The following is a 23,431-nucleotide window of genomic DNA, read 5'->3' as shown; positions in this document are numbered from 1 at the left end:
GAGTAAGTTTTTTTTATGTTTTTGGATTTTACATAAAAAAATTTAATTAAAATAAATAATTTTAAATCAATCAAAATAAAACTTGCTAGTAATTATTTAAATCCTAAAAATTAAAAATTAATATAAATAATATTTGTAATGGTTTTGAAATCATAAATTTCAATAAATAAATAATAAATGTAATCAGTTATGTAATCAATTAAAAATTAATTAAAAAATAAAATCAAAATATAAAATCAAAATAAGTAATTTTAAATCAGTCAAAATAAAATACTTACTAATAATAATAATAATAAATAAAAAAAACATTTAAATAAATAATAAAAATAAAATGTTTTAATATTTTAAAAAGATGTATCTTTTGCTCACTAAGGCTGCATTTATGTAAAATGAATGTAAAATTAAAATTTTAATATAAAAAATTGCTCTCGCTAATAATTAATTAAATAATAAAAATGGAAAATTAAAATGAATAAATAAATATTTGTAAAAAAAAAAAAAAAAAAAAAGAGGCAAAAACATACTTTCCCACAGCTTTAAGAAGCACATCCTGCACTTTGGGCACCCTGGTGGATCCTCCAACCAAAATAACCTGTTCAATCTCATCCTGTTGGACAACAAAGGTATTTCAGATTATTTTTTAAATCATAGTTATTTAGACAAACTGTATAAAGCTGCTGCCATAATATTTAGCTCCTCACCATGCTCATTTCAGCAGCAGCTAAAGCTTCTTTTACAGGCCCTGGCACTCTGTCAAACAGATCCTCGCAGAGGGCCTCAAACTCAGAGCGAGTCACTTTTGCCTTGAAGTCTATGTCATCCATCAGACCTTCAATCTGGAGAGAAAGAACGTCAACAGCTCACTAAACCACCCAGACTTGGTTGAAGTAGACAATCAAATGAAATGCCACAGCACAGACTACTTAACTGAGTGCGTCATACTAGTGTTGTTTTTGTGTTTACACATAATGAAGGTCTAACAAATCTCACCCAGTCAAGGAAATAGACATTTGATAACATCCATTTAATCAAGGCCATCCGTGGGCAAATATTATGTACTGAATATTACTAAGTAAATACAGTGTGGTCCTAATGTCTTAAAACATAAACATTAAATGAACATTTTTCCTTGCATTTTTCTAATTCAAGATTTTTTTTTTTTTTTAAATTACAAATTAAGTTAGCATCATTATTTGAGTGACAGTCAAATTGAAAAATGAATATGAAACTGAAAATGTCTTAAATCTTATTAAATTAAAAGGGTTTTATTTGGTTTGTCCCTCTTTTTCCATTTTAATGACAGCAACACTCAAACTGCATGACCTCCACAAGTGCATGATTTGAGAATGATACAAAGCATCTTGTGCTTCAGTGGAAGCAAGAACTTCTGATAAGCTTAAATTTGCTTACATTTGAATAGTGACCTAGAAATGTCTACTGATCATTTCACACATTTAAAGTCACAATGAAGGGGAAGCAGTAACAGAGATTTTCTTTTGAATTGTGACATACATCCGAGTGAAATGAATTATCAAAAAAGAAAAGAAATGTAGGTTGGGAACTTTGTTCTATCCATTGTTGTTAATTTAATTTTGGGAGTTGAACTCAAAAACTGAGCCAGATCAAAATGTGATTTTGCAGTTGATTATATGAAAGTGGTGGGTTATACGTCTGGTGTATGTCACCAGAGAAGTCTGTTGTTTCACCAGAATATTGAGTTATGATATTATCATTTAAAAGTAGGAGGTTAAAAAAAAGAAACATGGATGGATGAATGGCTCACGATAATAGTATGCATTCTGATAATAGCTGAATTTTGATTTTAAGCAGATGTTCTTAATTTTGCAAACTGATAAAACTGTATTTTGACCAACTAAGATAAATTATTTCAGTTTGAGATACCTGTGCCATATGTTCAGCATTGGCACTGAGCACAGTCTTCAGTCTCTGAGCCTCTTTAAGGAGTTTGGCCATGGCGCGCAGATTCTCCCTCACGTCCTTCTTTGATTTCTTCTGTTCGTTAAAGAGCTTGGCAAGATGATCTCTGAGCCTCAGCTCCATCTCAAAGCCACCGAGTGTCCTATCAAACCTAAATGTTAAAAGAAAAACAGCTATAGTCAGTCAACACAATACTGTATACATATACATGCACTCCCAGGTGGCCAAAAATTAGTGGTGAAAACATGACAACCATGACTAACCCTACTCCACGGATCTGAAGCTGCGGATGAGTGCCAGATTCCTTGGTCTTCACCGTCTGATACGTGACAATCGTGGCTGTTGTGCTGCCTGATCCCATATCATAAAACAAGATATTCTACAAGAGACACAACAATGTTAGTATCAAAAAAATCTGTCAGAAATCCTACTTTAAATTAATTCCTGCATCACCAAAATGGAAGTGTCAATTTTCTGTTTTTCCAGTCTGCCACTGGCTGGCTAAACAGATATTCCCACCCACACCATTGGCTGACACAATGTTGACCAAATAAATAAATAAATTCACTTAAATTCTTTCAGAAGTACCTGTGCAGTAGAGTTGATGTCCTTCCTCCTAAAGACTCCATAGTTCAAAGCCACGGCAGTATTATCATTGATAAGCTGAAGGACCTTTAGACCTGCTATATGGGCAGCCTGCAAGACTGCCCTGCGTTCTGCCTGATTAAAATAGGCTGGCACTGTGATCACAGCATCTTTAATGGGCTGCTCTGTGAGGGAGAAATAAAGTTATTGGTGCTTCCAAATTTCCCAATCTGCAAAAACCAAGACAGCTATTCAAAACACTCCTTATAATCAAACCTGCGAAGTCTTGAGCCAGACCACGAGAGTAGTTCAATATCATGCCCAAAAGTTCCTCTGGAGTGTACTGCAACTCTCTGGATGATATAAAAGTTTCATTTTTCACATTAATGTAAGACACACCGACTCCAGCTAATGCACCTGCAAGTGCTCCATTACTTACTCTGAGAATTTGAAAAACACTGTTCCTCTTTTCTCATCTCTCTGCAGCTGGTGTTCAGGGAAGTGTTTCTGATACTGTGCCACCTGTGGGTTGTCTGCTGTCTTTCCCAAAATGCTCTGGAGGAATCTGTAAACCACCTTGGGGTTCTTCACAGCCTGTCATGATTAAAGTATGCTAGAGTCAAAGCTTGTCAAATATGCTGCAACAAGGTGTTAGAGACACAAGAAAATGTGAAGGGGTGTTTTTCATCCTACAGAATTTCATCAGCATGAAATCAAAACGGGCTATTTTCTTCCTTAATCCATGTACCTGGTTTACACTTTCATTCAAAAGTTTGGGGTAAATAATTAATACTTCCATTCAGCAAAGATGCATTAAATTAATCAAAAGTGAATCATGAAAAAAAGTACCAATGTTTCCACAAAATATCAAGCGGCACAATTACACATCTGTGTAATATTTAATATAAAAGTATTAAATATACATTTATATTTATAGAAATACTACATTTCATAGAAAGTAATAACTTTCCCACTTGACTTCAAAAAGAAGGGATGGTGGTGAAAAAATGTTGTTTATTATCCAAGCATTCAGGTCTGCCTCCATTCTGGTATAGCATGCCCACTTTTAATTACTGATTCATAAAATTAAGTACCACCCTATATTATTTTCTCACTGAAAATCCATGTTCCATTTGGAAATGTCACATTACAAGTTAAATTTGTTGTAAAAAAAAAAAAAAAAAAAAAAAGGTATTGGCGTACAATGACTTACCACTCCTAAAGCACTGTCTCCAAAAAGCCTCTCGTTTTCCTTTAAGCACACTGCGACTGGAGTTTTCCGCCGGGACTCCCTGCACAAAAAAGAAGCTAAATGTCACAATGGAGTAAAACGCTGTCTGAAAAGAATATTTCTTTATTACAAGTCTAAATCAGGTGACATCTGTGGATTTTAGGTGTAAAATTTACACTCTGTTCTAAAACGTACTTGTTTAATACAATCTCCATTGGCACACCAGGTTTCACTAAAGCAATTTTCATCCATTCACTGCCCAAGTCCACAGACATCACAGCAATCGATTCTGCAACATAAAAATGTCAGTAAGAGCTGAAATTCTGTGCTCTATATAAGAAAACCAGAATGTAAAAACAATGCATGTTTACAATCTTGATCGATTTAAATTCATCCTGATGGACATCACCAAAGGAAATTTAGAGCAAATGTAAGGCTATATCATAATTAATGTGCTGCTTACCTGTTTGAGAAGGCAGGAATGCTACTATTAGGCAAAAAACTGCCCATAATGACAACCTTTCCCTCATTGTGACCTGCAGGAAAGAAACAAAGCTTGGTTCAATAGCATGTAGGCTAAAAGTCACAATGCAACTGTGACAGGTCTATAAAACAGGAAGCATATCAAAACCATGCAAGATCCCTCAAATCATAATTTCATACACTATTACTAAAACTGACAGTACTAGTCATCCTGATATGTGGGGTGGCTCCAGGAAGCACTTTTGCAGAGCTTTCCTGCAGAACTGAGACACTAGAGCCAAGGTGCAAAAAGAATACAAGGAGACAATATTTAACATATATATTGAAAAATCTAATTTGGCTTCATTTTTACAGTCACAGTTCTCCCTTGATAGACCATTTTCAATGCTAATTCAAAAATGCAAAGTGGAAACTTCTAGTTGCACAGTCTGTGTGACGTAAGCTTGAATGAGGCTGCCTGATCCTGATGGGAAGAGCATCATGACCATGTCAAACTGTCATTTCACTGTTTGATGAAGTGCAGTAAACATAACGCTTTCTTTTTAAAAGGCTCACATATAAGTAAATGCAGCTGATGGTCTTGTAGATGTACTACTGTACTAGACTGATCAAGACACATTTATGAACATATGCAACCACTCAGATGAGCCCAAACATCTCCAACAAAAAAAGTAATGGAATGGCACTTACCTTTAGCGAGATCAAGTTTTATATTGGCTCTTGTTGACTGGTAAATCCCTCTTGACACTTAAACAACAATATTTAGAAACGCTTATCCTGTCCTAATTATGAAAGAGAGCTTTTCTGTGTTGATCCTTAATATCTAATGTCTTACAGAAGGCAGGAATATTGCACTAACCAGCAATGCTCTGTGACCACGCCGCCTCGCTTGCTTGGTTTTGCTCTTGCAATCACCGGCTTGTTCTAACACATTGGGCCCGGAACGCGGCGTGATCTCATTGGATCCACGCAACTCGCTGCTCGCCGAGTGAAGCGCTAATCGCTATGCTCGTAAGTCCCGCCTCTTTACCCTTGAATGGAGAACGCTGATTGGTCCACGTGCCAACCAGTGCGCGCGAGTGGTCAGTCGTGTAACTAAACACGGATCTGATTGGTCCACGTAAAACAGGAGAACATACGGCTGTGCGACAAGTTGTAGTTTTTGTTGTCAGCGACGGGAGCCCGACTCATTTCTGCGAATAGATTCGTTTGAACAGTTCTTTTCAAAGAACCGATTCAGTGTTTCTTTTACGTCATTCTTTGTATGTATTACGTTATAAAACGGCCCAATTAAGTTATACGGCATATTTCTGTTTATTACGTTTTTCAATTAGGGTTTAAAATAAAATGATATTTATTAAACCACTTTTCTTCATATGTGCGTTTATGTTTTACGTGAAACATTTCTGCAATAAAAGTAACTGACTTTTCGCCTCATCACGAAGAAAGAGACGAGATAACCTGCATTAATTCAGTGCTTTGTTGACACATGAACCGGATACGTTCAGTCCCATTCGTGAACCGGTTCTAGAGAATAATTGAAAAGATCCGAATCGAAAGAACAGTTCGTTCACGAATCGGACATCGTTAATTAACTTTTGTTGTATTATGTCTTTTGGCCATATTAATAACTTTTGAAATTATACATTTAAATCAAATATGTATATTTTTCTTATAATTTTCAGTTTGGTGTGTATTTTGGTTTTAAACAGCATCAGTTATTTCATTTACATTATATGTTTAAATAAATGCTATCAAGTTAATTTGTGGCTTGTTGCGTCCAACCTTAAATATATTATTGCGTATACAGATAAATAACAGAAAACAAGAATATACTGAACCTAGTCACATGACCGTGATGTGAGTCACATGATTTTGCTAAACAAGAACTGCTTGGAAAATGGCAGCGTTCTTACAGTGGAGACGATTTGTGTTTTTCGATAAAGAAACGGTGAAAGATCCGAGCGAAAATGGGAAAAATTTCCAACTACCGGTGGGAATAGCGGCCTGTGATTCAGGTCGAGGACATATTGTGCTTGGAGATATCCTTAAAATGCTGAAGTCATGCTTGAGGCTAGTTAGCAATGATGACACTGATAAACAATTATACTACGTATATTTCATAATTACAGTTGTATAAGTTATAAATCGTAGCATATTTTAATAGGTTGCAGCAAGCCTGCTTTGTCAAATTGATTATTGCATGGTTTCTTTTATATTTTTCATAATTCCAACATTCAGTCCTTTCTGGCTGATGATATATATATATATATGATGATTTCAGTTATGCCACATGATCATGTTTTCATTAACTCGTATAATGCACATATGGATGGGCAGATTTGGTTTTTGACCCGCTCCCTGCAGCTATCCAGCTTTCAGGCTTATAAGCTGCGCGTGACACACCTGTACCAGCTGAAACAACACAACATCCTGGTGTCTGTGGGTCAGGACGAGCCTGGCATCAATCCTCTGGTAAGAATCACGACAGGTGTCTGCTGAAGCTACATGTCAGGGCAAGAAATTAAGCTTTAGAAATGTAAGTTGATTTCTAGAGTTTATGTGTTTGCCCATCAGGTGAAGGTGTGGAACCTCGATAAGAAGGACAGCGGCAGTCCTCTGTGTACCCGGATATTCCCTGCCATACCTGGAAACAAACCCACTGAAGTGTCTTGTCTCAGTGTACACGAAAACCTTAATTTCATGGCTATAGGTAGGAGTTTTATTTTTAATTCACAAATCAGGGATATTATAGTTAATTAAAACTAAAACCATTTAAAAACTTGTTAGTTACTTGAAATAAAAGGGAAAGAAAATAAAAGTATAATAATATAATATTATACATTTAAAAATATATATATTTTTCATTTAGTCTAACCATATTTAAAAACACAGAAACTAATAAAAAAGTAAAAAAAAACACATAACTACCAAATTAACTAAAATTAAAATGAAAACAAAAAAATATAAAAATAAAATAAAAAAAGTAATTCAAAACATTAATATTTTAATTATACTAAACACTGTCACAGCATGTCTCTTTAAAAGAGTGCAAAACTGGCACTGAAAATCAAAATCTGAGGTCTCCCCCAAAATGAGAAATCTTATATAATCTTGTATACTGTAATTATTCAGATCGAGAATTTATTTTAATTAATTTAATTGATTTGAGTATTAGCTAGTATTTTTATATGGTTTGAAAAACGTTTTCATAAAGGTAATAATTCCCATATACTTAAATGTTAGAGGGCAGCTAATAATAAAAAAAATTGCACTTTAATGTTGCAAAAGTAAACAAATGACAAGTTATATTTATTTGATTTTGATTTTCTAAAAATAAATAAACCTAACTTGAAATCACTTCTTATATGTGAATAATTTCAGTGACACTAAATGGCATTTGCAACCCATTTGTTTCTGTAATATGATGCATTTCAAAGTGAAACAAAAAATTTAGTTGAGAAAAAAAGATTTTTTTCCTGGAGTTTATCCATCAATAATTAATTTTATGTTGACTCTAATATCTGTGTTGAATGCTCAGGTTTTACAGATGGCAGTGTTGTGCTGACGAAGGGTGACATCACCAGAGACAGACACAGTAAAACACTCAGCCTCAATGAGGGCAACTGTCCAATCACAGGCCTGGCTTTCCGACAGGCCGGCAAAGTCACACACCTGTTTGTCGCCACTCTAGAAAAAGTGCAGGTACATGTTAGTTACATGGAATGTGATATTGTTTTGTCTTTGTAATGAAACTGTGTGAATACAGATGAAAATTATAACAAACTGAAAGCAGGGTTATTCATATGTTGACAGTGTTACACATTATCAGTGAAAGAGTACCCTTGTATAGAACTGGACACGCATGGCTGCGCCCTCCGCTGCTCGGCGCTCACAGACCCCTCGCAGGACTCGCAGTTCATAGTGGCTGGAGATGACTGTGTGTATTTGTACCAGCCTGATGAGAGAGGGCCCTGTTTTGCTTTCGATGGACACAAGCTTCTTACTCACTGGCACAGAGGCTACCTGCTGCTGCTCACACACAATAACAAGTCACCCAGCAAGTAAGACTCGTTGTATTGCATGGATTGTCTGTCCTTTTCTCGCTTTAACTTTTTTTAATATGCATTCACATTTTTGACATTTCATTTGTACAGATCTGATTATGGTAGCAGACAGACATCCCCTTCAGAAAAACACATCTTGACCATTTATGACCTGGACAACAAGTTTATCGCTTACAGTGCGGCATTTGATGATGTCATTGACGTTCTGGCAGAATGGGGCTCTTTTTATGTCCTAACGAGAGACAGAACACTGTATATGCTGCAAGAAAAAGACACACAGACCAAGCTAGAGGTTAGAACAGTGTTATTATCATTAAAAGAACGTTTTGTTTTTTTACCTAAAATATAAAGTAATATACATTACCGATCAATAATGTGTTATTTAGATGCTGTTTAAGAAGAACCTGTTTGTGATGGCCATTAACTTGGCTAAAAGTCAACATCTGGACAATGATGGTTTGTCTGAGATATTCAGACAGTATGGAGACCATCTCTACGTCAAAGGGGATCATGATGGAGCTATCCAGCAGTATATTCGGTAGGTTTGCAGTTCAGATTAATAGGTACACATTTAATTTAAAATCAAGTAAGTTACATCCTGATCTTCTTTCTCTCTTAGCACCATTGGGAAGCTTGAGCCCTCATACGTAATCCGTAAATTTTTGGATGCACAGAGGATACATAACTTGACAGCATACCTACAGGCCCTCCACAGGCAGTCGCTGGCCAACGCTGACCACACTACTCTACTGCTCAACTGTTACACCAAACTGAAAGACAGCTCCAAGCTGGAAGAGTTCATAAAGGTCTGTAGAAAAATGATTTTGGCCTGAATGTGCATTTAAGCTTTTTGAATGAGCCTTGACCACTGACGATGCTTTGTATACTCTGCTGCATCCCTCCTGTGAATATAGAGCAATGAAAGTGAGGTGCATTTCGATGTTGAAATTGCGATCAAGGTGTTACGTCAGGCTGGTTATCACAGTCATGCCGTTTTTCTGGCAGAGAGACACATGCACCATGAATGGTATCTAAAGATCCAGCTAGAGGATTTGAAGGTAAATACAGCTTTTTTTGTGCTATGATATAAACTGTTATAATACATGCTTTTCGATCCGTTTATGTAAGCCAATGCTTTTTCATTTTGTCAACAAAAACTTTTCTCTGCCTTGCTCTTGCCAGAAAAATATATATTAAATTATTTCTCTTTTTTTTTCTTTTTTTTTTTTTTTTAAACCTTTTCAGAATTATCAGGAGGCTTTACGCTACATAGGACGGTTACCATTCGATCAGGCAGAGAGTAATATGAAGCGTTACGGTAAAATTCTAATGCACCATGAAATTTTTTTTTTTTTTTTTTTTTTTTTTTTTTTTTAAACCTTTTCAGAATTATCAGGAGGCTTTACGCTACATAGGACGGTTACCATTCGATCAGGCAGAGAGTAATATGAAGCGTTACGGTAAAATTCTAATGCACCATGTGCCTGAGAGTTCCACCATCCTCTTAAAACGCCTCTGCACTGACTATCACCCTAACAAAGACTCAACCGACAGGGACAGTCTGGACAGGCCTGCGGAAAACAAGGTCATTCATTTGGATTAGCATTAACACCTTTAAATAATCTGACATTCAAGAACATTGTGAGTTAAGCCAAATTACTTGAGATTTTATCTCGAAATGTTCTTACTTTTTTACAGGCCAATCCAGAAGAGTACATCCCAGTCCTTGCCAATAACCCACGAGAGCTGCGAGCGTTCCTGGAACACATGATCGAGGTGGATCCGTTCTCACCTGAGGGAGTTTATGACACACTGCTAGAGCTCAGACTGCAGGACTGGGCACATGAGCAGGACCCAGGGGTAAAACATGTAGTCATACCACACATGTCTCATTATGCTATATTATGTTATTATTGACAACATCTGAACCTGAAGAATTTGACTTGTTTATTTATTAGATATTTTTGCTAATTAGATTATGATTTTGGGCAATTAAAATTTTTTTTTTTTTTTTTTTTTTTTTTTTTTTTTAAACCTTTTCAGAATTATCAGGAGGCTTTACGCTACATAGGACGGTTACCATTCGATCAGGCAGAGAGTAATATGAAGCGTTACGGTAAAATTCTAATGCACCATGTGCCTGAGAGTTCCACCATCCTCTTAAAACGCCTCTGCACTGACTATCACCCTAACAAAGACTCAACCGACAGGGACAGTCTGGACAGGCCTGCGGAAAACAAGGTCATTCATTTGGATTAGCATTAACACCTTTAAATAATCTGACATTCAAGAACATTGTGAGTTAAGCCAAATTACTTGAGATTTTATCTCGAAATGTTCTTACTTTTTTACAGGCCAATCCAGAAGAGTTCATCCCAGTCTTTGCCAATAACCCACGAGAGCTGCGAGCGTTCCTGGAACACATGATCGAGGTGGATCCGTTCTCACCTGAGGGAGTTTATGACACACTGCTAGAGCTCAGACTGCAGGACTGGGCACATGAGCAGGACCCAGGGGTAAAACATGTAGTCATACCACACATGTCTCATTATGCTATATTATGTTATTATTGACAACATCTGAACCTGAAGAATTTGACTTGTTTATTTATTAGATATTTTTGCTAATTAGATTATGATTTTGGGCAATTAATAAAAGTGTGGTAGTCCATAAAACTTATTTTACCATATTTAAGACAATCCTGCAGATTCTCAAATCTGAAAATGAAAATAAATATTTAATACTGAACATTATAATACATTGTGTATACTATAATGCACAGTATAATGTAGCATTTAACACAATTGATTTTAGATTTTAGTTTTTTTTTTTAATAAAACTAAAATAATTAAATTAAAATACTTTTTAGTATTTAGACCGTTTCAAAATTTTTTTTCATAACTTGAAAATAATTATTAGCTTATTGTCACTGGCCAGAATTTTAATACGTGCGTCCCTAGAAAACAGTATACATATTCCATAGCTATGCCATAGCTATAACATTGTAACTGCATTATAAAATACAATCTCAAGACCATTTTTAAAATTTTTTGGGTAAATTTGGATTGCTTACTGTAAAAGCATATACTGCAGGAAACCCATAACTCTTTCTGTCTTTTGTCTGACAGAAGAAGAAAGTCCTGCAGGAGGCAGCACTATCCCTGCTGAGGAGCGACAACACTGTGTTTGACAAAGCCCTGGTGCTCTGCCAGATGCACAACTTCAAGGAAGGAGTGCTGTATCTGTATGAAAAGGGCAAACTGTAAGCACTATTTCTAATCACTGTCTCACTTACTCAGAAGGTGCTATAAAAGTTATCTACACAACTTCTACAAGTCTTCTACAGCCATACTATAGCTTTGTGTGACAACAGACCACAGTTACTGACTGAATTCTGTTCAGAACTGAATGCATCTACATCTGCATTACATTTAGCTTTCATCTATTAACAGCAGAAAAATAAGTGACAGAACAGCCTGTTTCTGCAGGTACCAGCAGATCATGCACTACCACATGCAGAATGAGGAGTACGGGAAAGTCGTGGAGGCCTGTAAACGCTATGGGGACAGTGAGGTGTGTTTGTGGGAACAGGCTCTGGGTTACTTTGCACGCAAAGAAGAGAACTGCAAGGCTTACATTAGTGAAGTCCTGCAGCACATTGATGAAAATAACTTGATGCCTCCACTTCTGGGTGAGTAAATGGATACGGAAAAAGTTTGTGGTCAACACCTCTGTTGTGTTTTTCACACATAACTGTGTGACCTTTTCACACAATTCGTCCTTTTTCAGCCATGATGTAGAATGTGAACTAACTCTTTACCTTCCAGGGAACTTTATATCAAATAATTGTAGTGTTGTCCATACCGTCAGCATAATTTTGACCTTATATGAATGTCTGTGTTGCAGTGGTGCAGACTTTGGCTCATAATTCCACAGCATCGCTGTCAGTCATAAAAGACTACCTGATAAATAAACTAGAGCGGGAGACCCAGCAGATTGAGGAAGATGAAAGGAAGATTCGACAGTATAGAGAGGAGACGGCCCATCTTCGCACTGAGATACAGGAACTTAAAACGTGGTGAGCGAATCAAGGATTCATTCATTAGTCAACGGCATAAAAAAAATGGATGCTACAATTGATAGTATAGGAATGCCATTGTACATTTTAAAAAATTACATTGCTCTTTCAGTGCAAAGATCTTCCAGAAGACCAAGTGCAGCATGTGCAACAGCCCGCTAGAGCTGCCATCTGTGCACTTCCTGTGTGGCCACTCTTTCCATCAGCACTGCCTAGAGAGCTTTGCTGAGAGTGAGGCCGAGTGCCCCACTTGCACCCCTGAGAACAGGAAAGTGATGGACATGTTGCGTGCGCAAGATCAGAAACGAGATCTGCATGACCATTTCCACAGACAGGTACTGATTTTTCTCCTGCAGGACATTTTGAATTGATCAAAGTTGCCAGTGTTAACTAAATACTTCAAAATAAAAATGCAAATGAAAATTGAATAGAATTTCTCTCTCTTGTAGCTGAAATGCTCTAATGACGGCTTCTCAGTCATCGCTGACTATTTTGGCCGTGGAGTGTTTAACAAACTCACTCTGATAACGGATCCTCCTGGAGGAAAGAGTGGAGCTGGGAATCTGGAGGCTGAATTCAACAGAGATCTGCTCATTAACACCAAGAGGAATGTTTGAGAGCTGGACTGGAGTTCATATTAAAAGAAGAAGTGCTGATCTAGGGTCAGATGTCTGACTAGGGTCTGCTGCAGAAACAGCTCTACATTACTTGAATGGCCTTTGAACAAATTCAAATTAAGCCCCCGCAACTCCTCTTCTTAGTGTTGATTTATTTATAGGCTTAATAGCGGAGAGCAAGATTACAGCTTGTTCAGAATGTCTTCATCTGTGTAGTCTCCAAGATCAGATTAGCATAAAGTGGAAAGTATCAAAACCACTGTGGGTGATGATAACATTTAAGAACTTGCACTTCAAGACCGTGACCTTTTCACGCTTTGAATTCAGCTGCCGTAGGCAAACTATAGAAGACAACTTGCACAACTTAATTTTGCATCCCTTAATAATTTCTGTATAATATTTCATTAGCATTGCAACCATTCATTATAGCAGATAAAGCAACTAATCAACAATAATCAATGTCAAATGCCTGTAAAAGTGTCATTAATAAATGTAAAACATCATTGACTAGTAACTTGTAATTATATTGTATTTTATTGTATTATCTGTGATGTTTGTTGAGATCTTAATTTGTCATGAAATAAAAAAAAAAGAAATATTTACACAGTATTTTACATTGTAGATGCCAAAGAATACAGTAATGTTTGTAAAACACTATTTTGAAGTCACACATTGAAACCCCTCTGAACAAATCTACCTTCATTTATTTAAACCTTCACCAGTGTCTAGTTTGCTAAAACTATTTGGTGAGTTACAAACGTTTGCAAAGCTAAGCAGCTCAACCAGCAAGTAAAGGTGCTAAGAACCACATCCTGGTCTCAAGTGCTGATCCATGACGCCTAGAACTGCTGTCTCTGCCAAGAAGCTTGGTTAAAATCACCTTTTTACAACGTGAACCTGTTTTACCCTTGTTGAAACAGGCTAAACTTTCAAAATGTTGACTCTTAACTGAACTGTAGAGTTCCCCATCATCATTCTCGATGGCTTTTTTAGTATGTTTGTGAAACCAAAGACAGTCTTCTCAAGCTCTGCTTAACCCTGTGACTAGAATCACGAATCTCAGCTTTACACTCACTCGAGCTATTCTCATTTTAGTGTCACAGATAAAAACCAAGCACAACGAGAAAGTGAATTGAATCAGTAAAATCTATGTCTCCCTAGTTATACAATGCTTTTGTTCTTACTCCTGCCATATCTCTACAGACTGAGGGAAACCACAAGGTTTCTCAATGACGCGAGGGTGAACTATTCGGGTTTAGCAGTAAACTTTTAGGATTTAGGACTTTTCTACAGCCATTCAATCTGCCTGTCAGGTATTAAATAGACAGGCGTCATTTAAGCTGAACATTTTGTATACCTTTTTGAGGACTGGAAAAATAATGTTGCATTTGTTTTATCATTGTATTTACTCAAGATTATTTTGGAAGGATTTAGAAACTTTTATTAACAGGAAATTGGTGTATAATAGAAATGTATAATGTTTCTGATGTGCTTTTTTATTTTTAGAAAGTAAAGAACAGTACATCATGCAATTTATTATATTAGGAAATAATACAATATGAATAAAAACGTGCATTTTTGCAAATCAAATTATAAAGGACTTTAAACTATACACAAACCTGCAATGTTTTTAAAGCACTAAAAGTAATGTAACTTTTTTTTCTGGTAGCTAAAGTTGCTAATGACGTTACTATGTAAAACCTCTTCTCTTGCCAAAAAATGAATTCAACAAACCGACGTTCTCACGCACTTCCGCTGAAGAGCTCGCGAGATCAAGTTTCCTTGGCAACAGTACACCGTGTTTTCATGGAGAGGTCAGAGCGACAAAAGGTTTGTTATTATTATCGCGCAAATGTCAATAATTTAATCTTGCATACCATGTTAATTACGTAAACATTTATATGAGACACTAACGTGGTGTATTTTATGCCTCGCTATTCAATGTAACGAGCGCATCAAACACTAAGCTACAGTAAAACATTGTTATTCCTTAATGCTTATGTGTCACATTGGGTCTAAAAAACCTTTAGGTGCCTCCTAAAGCGGATTGTGGTAGGTAATAAAAGTCCCGTAAAGCAAAACTAAACCAGCTGGAAAAGACTTACTTCATGGGCTGTCTCTAAACCAAGTATGCTGCCTACCTAGACAGCATTTTAGGGCATCATGGACATGTTCTGAGTCAGCAGGGTTTTGGTATCACTATGACTCCTAAAAATACAGTCTAGGCAGGCATCTACCTAGATTTTGAAACCCAGTTTTAGTAAAAACTAAAAAGTGCAAATAATATCTGCAAACAGATTCAACTCGCAACCAACCAGCCATACGACGAGAGTTTTGAGGTGAATGCAGAGGAGGCAGCCAGCGTGCACACACCATCCCCAAGACAGATAGGTCAGACTGTTTACCACTTCTTTACATTTTACCTAGCATTCATCAACTGTTTTTCATGCCATTGTGTTTTTATTTCAGTTTCTAGGAGGACAGGCAGGCAGAAGCAGAGTGCCATGGCCACTTATGCTGGCGATAAACTAGAAGAGGATACTAAAGTAAGTTTACTAACTCATATTTGGTGAATGAATAAAATGAAGTTTGAATGACCTGTTCACATCTGACAGCAGAGAAAGAAAGAGCCGCCACCTGGTGCCCATGCTACTAATCAGAATGATGAAGATGATGAGGAGGATGACGATGATGATGACGATGATTCTGATGACACAGAGTCTGATGAGGAGGAAGGGGAGTCCGGATCTGCTCCAGAAGGGTGGGGCCGCTCATCTGAGACACTGTCTGCTGTCCAAGATGAGAGAGATTGATATTAATGTTTCATTTACTTTAAGCTAAGATGAAAATGTATCCAGGAAGAGACATACAGTGAGGAAGTGGACTAGTGTTATAAGTTGCAACACATTTCAGTAATATGTTATATCAATAGTACTAAGAGCATTGTAGTTATAATATCTACTCAAAATAAAAAGCTATTTTATTATTTTTGAAAATAATGTAGATGTGTTTGGATGATTTCTCACAGTGCATATGACCCAGCTGATTATGAACATCTTCCTGTGTCAGCCGAGATCAAAGAGCTGTTTCAGTACATCACACGGTTAGCATGCACAAACTTCACACCTTCACAGCATTTGATGTGCACCTGCACATGAAACATGAACAGAAGAACATCTAGCAAACTGACCTCTTACACTTGGAACATAAAAGTATCTATAGTTGAAGAAACACAAAATACTCTCTTGTCTCGTAGATATTTCATGGATTCTTGTTTTCTCACTGGTATTAATTGCATGACTGTTTCTTTCAGATATACTCCACAGACGATAGAGCTTGACCACAAACTGAAGCCCTTTATCCCTGATTTCATTCCAGCTGTGGGGGACATTGATGCTTTCCTCAAAGTGAGTGACAATTTTCAAATCTGAACTGGACACGAGTGTCCAATTTTCAGTTTCAGAATCTTTCTGTTCAACCCACAGGTACCACGTCCAGATGGGAAGGCTGACAATCTGGGTCTCCTGGTTCTGGATGAGCCGTGCATTAAACAGTCAGACCCAACAGTGCTTTCCCTGTGGCTGTCAGAGAACAGCAAACAACACAATGTTGCTGTGAGTTCACACACTAGAAGACTTAAGGTGCTTTGATGATTTTAGCCTGGTAAGTGAAATGAGAAAGTGATGCACATCTCTTTCACAGGAAGTAAAAGTAAAGAGCATCGAAAACCCAGAGAAGAACCCCAAAGCCATAGACAACTGGATCGAGAGCATTAGTGAGCTGCATCGGTCCAAGCCTCCAGCTACTGTACACTACACAAGGCAAGCACTGACATGAATCAACCACGAACATCCAGAGAACAGAACACAACATCTGTGTCATTTTATAACAAGAGTCATGCATTTTTCTTCAGACCCATGCCAGATATTGACAGCCTGATGCAAGAGTGGCCACCTGAGTTTGAGGAGCTTTTGGGGAAGGTTAGATCTTGACTGAAAGGTCATGAATTAAATCTGCAAATTCAGTCATGTTCACCTTCACTTCCCCATCTGTTCACCAGGTCAATCTCCCCACCGCAGATATTGACTGTGATTTGGCAGAGTATGTTGACATTATGTGTGGTAAGTTGCAAGTTTCTTACATTTACATCTTTGATGCTTTTCTTGGTTTTATTGTAATGACTCTTAATGTAACCTGTCAGGAATCCTGGACATCCCTGTGTACAAGAACCGGATTCACTCACTTCACGTCCTGTTCACACTCTACTCTGAATTCAAAAACTCACAGGTTAGTTTCAGACATTCTACAATATTACATTAAATAATATAAAATGCTTTTCACAATCTGCAAATATTGATTACTTGTTTCGCATTATTTGTATTATGTGACATGTATTCACTTTTTTTTGTAAAGCACAGGATTTTAGATGTTGAAGTTCTGGGTTGTATTATTGAAGTATTATTATTTTTGTTCTCCTGTTATCAGCACTTTAAATCTGTAGCGGAGGGCCAGAAATCCGACACACCGCCTGCTTCACGTACAGCCACTGCTGAATTAGAAAGACTCACTTTGGACTGAAGTCTCCTTCATGGCATATTTTCTTACATCCTGTTTTGTTCTTAGCTGTTGTATCGCCAGTTGAAGTTGTGAAGCTACATTCTGTTCTGCATATTAGATTGTATGAATTCTTCACATGTTTATGTTTAGCAGGCTTGTTTTTCCAGACTCTTCGCAGATTTTTTTTAGGAGATATATCGTTAAATAACAGTATGTACTGTATAAATATCCCAGAAAAATAATACTAAATTAAACTGAATCAACAGTAAACACTGAAAGGCATTTAGCAAAGCAAGATGACATTATAGCCATAATCAGATTTAAATGATACACTGAACCAGAGTAAGCTGTCCTTTATGATTTAGTTAAAAGTCTAATATACTCTGTAAAACAATGTACGAGAGTTGTTGTCTATTAGATAATTTGAATAAAAGCAGCCCTGCCTTCTTCCTTGTTCTAACCGCTTTTTATTTTCCTGTCATGGTTTTTAGTGGCTATTTTTTACTCTGAAATGACAGCAGTTTTGAGTGCAATAAAGAGCATCATATTAAGAACGTCTACAGATTTGAATGATTTGATTAATGGTTATGAGTCATAATAAAATGCTGAATTAGCTACAAGAAGATCTAGAAGTCTAGATCAAGAAATCTAACTCCTGATTTACGATGACTGGATGTTACATTCATATTTGGCTGTTTTTCTTCACTGTATTGGGCAAGTATGGCTAATCATTTCAATGGCTAGATAAATAAAATGTATAATTTTCAAAAGCTAGATATGTTACATATAAATGATATTTAATTTCCTCCATGTCAATTACTACATTTTACATTTATGGTCATTATATGATTTAGTATATTTCACTCAGAAGAATTTGTTTATTAATCGTAACGTACATACATATAGATTTGACAGCGAGAGAAATTGAAGTCAAAGAAGTGCAGACGGGCTTATACAGACGTGTTGAGCTGACTGGAGAGGAACTTGATCAACATACTGCTGATTCTCTGCACTCAGTGGAATGAACCAAATGAAATGGATCAATAACATGTCTACGTTTTAGGAAAACCACCACATTCAGTGCTGCATACAGTCAATGCTGTGGCACAGCTCATTTCTATTTAAACAATAACAGCCTCATTCTGGAGAACGTACCGCAAAGTATGAAGGAGGCTTCACTGAAACAATAATTAGAGGAAACGGCACTACAAATATGCTACGCTTTACATTAATTATTCAGTGTAAGTCAGACCTATCACAGTCATGCTTATTCATGTAGAATTCATCTAATTTTGCTGTGCTTGTGCTCATTAATATGCTTTACTTTAAGACCCTCCAAGTGCAACAGAAATTGTGGTCTCCTGGACCTCCAGCACATCTGTAACTCTCAAATGTGAAGTGAGCGGCTTATGTCTGCATCTGATGTGGAAGAGAGAAGGATTCCCTATTCTAGAGAAACACAGACACTTATTCAGTGAGAGGAACCAAACTCTACACATCAGCAACATAACCAGCTCTGATTACAGGACGTACAGCTGTATTGATTCAAATGCATATGGAGAATCAGAAAAGCACACATATATTACCGGTGAGCAGTAGTTCATTCATTGTGCATCTTACATGAATCCTCAAAATGATGCCAGATTTTAATATTCTGTTTAGGAGCAGGAATTAAACCTAAAACATCTTTAAACACAAAGACATTTCGTAAAACATCTTTCAACAGAAACAGAATCAAGAAAAAGAAAGAAGCATTGCATAATCCTGTAATTTTCTGTTTTTCTTTTAAGGTGAGAACTCAACTGTTAACCGAGGAAATGGCGCTGGTGGTCAAACTCAGTCTGATCAGATTGTGCTTTCAAGTGGACTTACACTCGCAGGAGTTTTGGGACTGTGCATTGTGTTCTACTGCCTTTACAAAAACCATCACAGTAAGATTTTCTCCCAAATAAAGGTTCATAAATGTTGCTTTAGCAAACTAATTGTTTATGAAACCCACATCCTTCATGATTTAGATTTATTCTGTGACTCAGATCATGAACCTCAATACCACGTAATCTCAGCATCTCAGTTCTCACCCAGTTGTTCTCAAAAACGCCAGTTTGAAAAAAAGAAATATGAATCAGAAACACAAAAACCAGACAAATTTCCCCCTTTAAAAACTCCCCAGCTATTCTGCAGGCTACCTAAAACATGAAATACAATTACAGCAATTATTGCATTTCATTTCTATTTTGTAAAGAATGTTTTACTGTTGTTGTATTTTTAGGGCAAAGAGCAGAAAATGGCAGAACTACAGATGAAGGTATTAAAAAATGAGTCTATCTATTTAACTATCGATAAGCTTGTATTGATTATACCAGTTGTAATTGTATAATATATGTGAAATATACTTCACAGGGGGTGCAGACAATGACCTTGGTATTTATCAGGTAATAGACAATCAAAAGCATTAATAAACAGATGTGTAATAATGAATTTAGTACATAAATTCTGTAAAGCTGATGTTAATATGATGAACAGTTAAGACAATCTTCATTATCTTAAAGACCCAACGAAAATACAAAAAGTGTTTTGTGGCTTTTATTTCATATATACTACCTTTGAGGCCTCTATAAGCTAATGCAATGTTAACAAATCAGGTTTTCAAACATGAGTCAGGGCTCATGTTTGAAATGTAAGCTAAAGTTAAAGGCTAATAGTTTGGCTCTTTAAATTGACTCTTTCTGTCTAATAATTGTCAATCATAACTAACTAATAATAATAATAGACAATAATATTATTAACTATAATAAACATAACATTTATTATAATATTGCTTTGTCCTGTTGCGTGACACTTAAAGATTTAATTTTGTGCTTAATATTCTCACAATTTCCATACACTGCGCTGCACCGGAAGTTGCGGTGGTCACTGAGCCTAAATGCCACTGTCAGGTCATTTCATTGGGTCTTTAAGTCATGAAACAATCTCCGTGTATCCAGCAGAATGATTAATGCGATTTTTTTAATATAAACATATTAATAATACCTGTTTACTCCGACCACTCCTGTCACTCAGGAAGTACCTGTCACTGAAGAGGTGACTCCTTTACCGTACGTCTACACAGACTTCATTAAGCCGAAAGAGAGCAGTCAGGCCTCCGCTGCAGCGACACACTTTGAGGACTTTGGTTACTCTGAGGTCGGACCCACATGCAGGGAAGAAACAGCCGTTCTAGATGAGCGTGTCTCTAATGAACAGTCCACAGCGTGTCCTGATGCTGGAGAGGGGTAACAACTGATATAAGAGACTACAAAACATGTTGGCGTGAAAACAGCGAATACTAATAACACACTTTCATGTTCCTGAATCTGGTGCAGTGCAACAAGTGCAACATATAAGCAGCGGGTGAAAAAATGCGTTACGTCCTGATCAACCACTAGAGGGCAGCAAAAACAGCTGAAAAAACACTTTCAGTAAAAGGTGCAAAAGCTGTCACTGGAGTGGCATCAATGTACAAAAGCTACAAGGCACAACCATGTACCTTATTTACACCTAAATGGTGCATATTAATAGCTTAAATGTACATATTAGTATTTGTAAAGTACATGTTAGTATCTAAAATGTGTACACATTAGTAACTTTTTAATGGGCACCGCATCTGACATTTTTTTTAACCTTTTTTTTTCTGAGACTGTAGCAGCTCTACCTACCACTTTCAACTATGATGGTTTCCGATTATTACCAAGACACAGAAACAACATTTTTGATGGACAAATCATCTTAACAATAGTTTCATGATTACAGTTACCAGGGTTGCCAGCTTTTAAGTTCAGCTTGGAGTGAGGTTTTTATTTTAGTTTTTTTGGGGGGTTTCGATCTAGATTCAGTATCAATTCATGTGTATATACTGTAAATATAGGGGGATAAAAATCTTTTGTTGAATGCCTTTTAGCACCATTTTAAACTTTAAATTCAGTATTTGCTTGCATTCATTGTGTGCAATTATGCAAGTATCAAAGGATGAAAAAGAGTTTAAAAAAAGGATAAAAAAAGGATGTAAATTATTAACTTTTTTAATTTCTCATTTAAAAATCTAGTGTTTAATCATGTCTAAATATTTATTAAAATGAAGAATTAAAAAATAAGTAAGCAGGTATGACCTGCAATATTCTAGATATATTTAGTAAAGAGCCATACAGGTAGGCTACCTAGTGGGTAAACGCATTACAAATTAAAATAATTTTTTTTTCTGACCACAAAATGACTCTAATTTGCCTCTTTCCATTGGAATTTAAAACCCCTTTTTTCTATTTTAACTTTACATACTACACTCATTGAAATATAAGTAATAGAAATATCAGAAAAAATATAAGTCATTAATGGACCATAATTTTTGCACAAATAGTATTTAGTAGGCTACCAAAATATCTCCTCAAAATATTAAATAAATATTATTGGACTAAAATATAGAACACTTATTTAACTGAAAAATAGTTAAGCTGTATGGTCACATTATAAGTAAGCAATAGGCTACCCGAGAGTTAAGAAAACCATATTAATGCTGCCTCTCCATCACTCTCCAGAATAAAATTACACTGTAAATGTCATCGACGTAAATCAATGCATAATATGCTGTAATGTTTACCAAAAATTGCTGCAAATAATTGTATAATGAAGCTGTCGTCTATTCTACTTAAACCCATAGAAATGTATTGTCAACGCTGGTTTGTTGGACAGCTCCGTGAACCACGTGACCGCGCGGCGACAGCAAAGCTTGTCGCAACTCTTGTTTTTTTTTTTCATGGCACTGGCTTTAACTGAAGTGCTACATTTTACGATTTACGCCACATTAAGTGCGCCAAATCCATTAAGTGTATTTATTGTTTGAATTTAGTATTAAAACTTACCAAATTTGAAAGCTGAGACTTTGATTCATATTGTAAGCAGGGTTGCCAATTTGGCGTGAGATTTACATGGGCAGCGTGAGACGGAGCCTGAAAGCGTGAGTTGGCAACCCTGCTCAGTTACATTCAATAGGCTAAGCATCATTCTGAAAAATAGCAGTTTCCTCTCTTGCACTTGGCACTGGATCATGCACAGCATGAACACACTATACGGACTTGATAAGTAATAAATTGACTTCATTAAGTACTTCAGATTCTTTCAATAATGTCAAGGAAACGATGTTTGAAGTGACACTTAAATATGCACACTATGAGAGGTCGCAAGTGTCCACCCTACTCATTAGTGACTGTCATACACAGTGATTAGTTAAATGACTTGTGCCTTTTAGAGCAATTTGGAGCGAAAGTGGTTTGTCTTGCATGACAAACTCTGTTAAAGGTTCTGTATATAAATTATGACATGTCATGGAGTAAGCAGCAGATTAATTGATGTTAAAAGGCAAATCTAGATGTCAGTAAAGAGGTGCACTCTCACTGTGCACAATAAGAGACCAAAACAGGTCAAAGCATTTGAGAGACAGCTGTCAGTCATCTGAAGAGTGTAAATGTCTCACCAAATCTTTCATTTACATTTTAAGAGTAGAGTACCTTCATGTATACCTAAAGCAATGTCTTTATTTGGACTCCTCAAAGCAACCAGGAATACATACTGCAACAGGATGCAAAGAATAGGTTCCCTTGTTTTTCCTTCAGAAAAGCCAAAAGAAAAAGACTGAAATAAAAATAAAACGATTTCCTTTTAACAAATGTTAACTGTACAGTCTCACTTTTTCTAAGTATGCTTAATTTGTTACACCCATGGAATGCTGGGAAATGATACTTACAAACATAAGGGGGATGTAAGTGTTTAATAATTTAACTTTAATTTCCTGTGATATAAATAGAAAAAAAAAAAACAGAGGTTTGGGGGACAGTGTTAATTAAAG

At 36.4% G+C, this 23,431-nt stretch overlaps 3 protein-coding genes and 1 pseudogene across 4 annotated transcripts in view; 3 read left to right on the top strand and 1 right to left on the bottom strand.

The window, feature by feature from the left end:
• Nucleotides 1-5,219, bottom strand: part of hyou1 (hypoxia up-regulated 1) — an 11,923-nt gene extending 6,704 nt beyond the window's left edge. Inside the window, exons 1-11 of the mRNA XM_016490357.1 lie at nucleotides 4,928-5,219; nucleotides 4,218-4,290; nucleotides 3,950-4,043; nucleotides 3,737-3,815; nucleotides 2,963-3,117; nucleotides 2,800-2,876; nucleotides 2,527-2,708; nucleotides 2,202-2,317; nucleotides 1,903-2,089; nucleotides 702-836; nucleotides 525-607 (exon numbers count right to left, since the gene is read on the bottom strand). Of these exons, the coding sequence (XP_016345843.1) occupies nucleotides 525-607; nucleotides 702-836; nucleotides 1,903-2,089; nucleotides 2,202-2,317; nucleotides 2,527-2,708; nucleotides 2,800-2,876; nucleotides 2,963-3,117; nucleotides 3,737-3,815; nucleotides 3,950-4,043; nucleotides 4,218-4,284 (1,175 nt within the window). The 5' untranslated portion in view covers nucleotides 4,285-4,290; nucleotides 4,928-5,219. The remainder of the gene's footprint in view (nucleotides 1-524; nucleotides 608-701; nucleotides 837-1,902; nucleotides 2,090-2,201; nucleotides 2,318-2,526; nucleotides 2,709-2,799; nucleotides 2,877-2,962; nucleotides 3,118-3,736; nucleotides 3,816-3,949; nucleotides 4,044-4,217; nucleotides 4,291-4,927) is intronic.
• Nucleotides 5,220-6,046: 827 nt separating this feature from the next.
• On the top strand, nucleotides 6,047-13,541 carry LOC107691631 (vacuolar protein sorting-associated protein 11 homolog). Its single transcript, XM_016490356.1, has 16 exons — nucleotides 6,047-6,279; nucleotides 6,564-6,712; nucleotides 6,815-6,950; nucleotides 7,779-7,942; nucleotides 8,054-8,301; nucleotides 8,395-8,596; nucleotides 8,691-8,842; nucleotides 8,924-9,110; nucleotides 9,219-9,362; nucleotides 9,692-9,889; nucleotides 10,659-10,820; nucleotides 11,433-11,566; nucleotides 11,793-11,995; nucleotides 12,211-12,382; nucleotides 12,495-12,717; nucleotides 12,832-13,541. The coding sequence occupies exons 1-16, from the start codon at nucleotides 6,138-6,140 to the stop codon at nucleotides 12,997-12,999; spliced, it is 2,784 nt and encodes a 927-aa protein (XP_016345842.1). The 5' UTR covers nucleotides 6,047-6,137; the 3' UTR covers nucleotides 13,000-13,541.
• A 1,205-nt stretch (nucleotides 13,542-14,746) lies between these two features.
• LOC107691695 (intraflagellar transport 46 homolog (Chlamydomonas)) lies at nucleotides 14,747-18,069 on the top strand. Of its 2 annotated transcripts, none has more exons than XM_016490476.1 (12): nucleotides 14,747-14,829; nucleotides 15,297-15,390; nucleotides 15,469-15,545; nucleotides 15,618-15,760; nucleotides 16,028-16,102; nucleotides 16,313-16,406; nucleotides 16,485-16,613; nucleotides 16,702-16,820; nucleotides 16,913-16,979; nucleotides 17,060-17,120; nucleotides 17,201-17,286; nucleotides 17,485-18,069. In XM_016490476.1, exons 1-12 carry the CDS (start codon nucleotides 14,806-14,808, stop codon nucleotides 17,575-17,577), a joined length of 1,062 nt encoding a protein of 353 aa, XP_016345962.1. In that variant the 5' UTR covers nucleotides 14,747-14,805; the 3' UTR covers nucleotides 17,578-18,069. The 2 variants fall into 2 exon arrangements, with proteins under 2 accessions (XP_016345962.1, XP_016345961.1); XM_016490475.1 differs by having other exon boundaries at nucleotides 15,615-15,760.
• A 152-nt stretch (nucleotides 18,070-18,221) lies between these two features.
• On the top strand, nucleotides 18,222-20,832 carry LOC107691685 (uncharacterized; annotated as a pseudogene).
• Nucleotides 20,833-23,431: the final 2,599 nt, after the last annotated feature.

Source organism: Sinocyclocheilus anshuiensis, unplaced genomic scaffold (assembly GCF_001515605.1).
Source record: "Sinocyclocheilus anshuiensis isolate Anshui unplaced genomic scaffold, SAMN03320099.WGS_v1.1 scaffold186, whole genome shotgun sequence".
NCBI lineage: Eukaryota > Metazoa > Chordata > Actinopteri > Cypriniformes > Cyprinidae > Sinocyclocheilus > Sinocyclocheilus anshuiensis.
The sequence above is the reverse complement of the archived record's forward strand: the minus strand, read 5'-3'. Positions and strand labels throughout refer to the sequence as shown.

Excerpts from the sequence above, each read along its gene's own strand:
- LOC107691631 (XM_016490356.1), top strand. The coding sequence starts at position 6,138 with ATGGCAGCGTTCTTACAGTGGAGACGATTTGTGTTTTTCGATAAAGAA. Across the intron at positions 8,843-8,923 it reads GCTATCCAGCAGTATATTCG|CACCATTGGGAAGCTTGAGC; the intron begins GTAGGTTTGCAG and ends TTTCTCTCTTAG. Across the intron at positions 11,567-11,792 it reads CTGTATGAAAAGGGCAAACT|GTACCAGCAGATCATGCACT; the intron begins GTAAGCACTATT and ends CTGTTTCTGCAG.
- LOC107691695 (XM_016490475.1), top strand. The coding sequence starts at position 14,806 with ATGGAGAGGTCAGAGCGACAAAAG. Across the intron at positions 16,103-16,312 it reads CTGTTTCAGTACATCACACG|ATATACTCCACAGACGATAG; the intron begins GTTAGCATGCAC and ends TGTTTCTTTCAG. Across the intron at positions 16,614-16,701 it reads GCAAACAACACAATGTTGCT|GAAGTAAAAGTAAAGAGCAT; the intron begins GTGAGTTCACAC and ends TCTCTTTCACAG.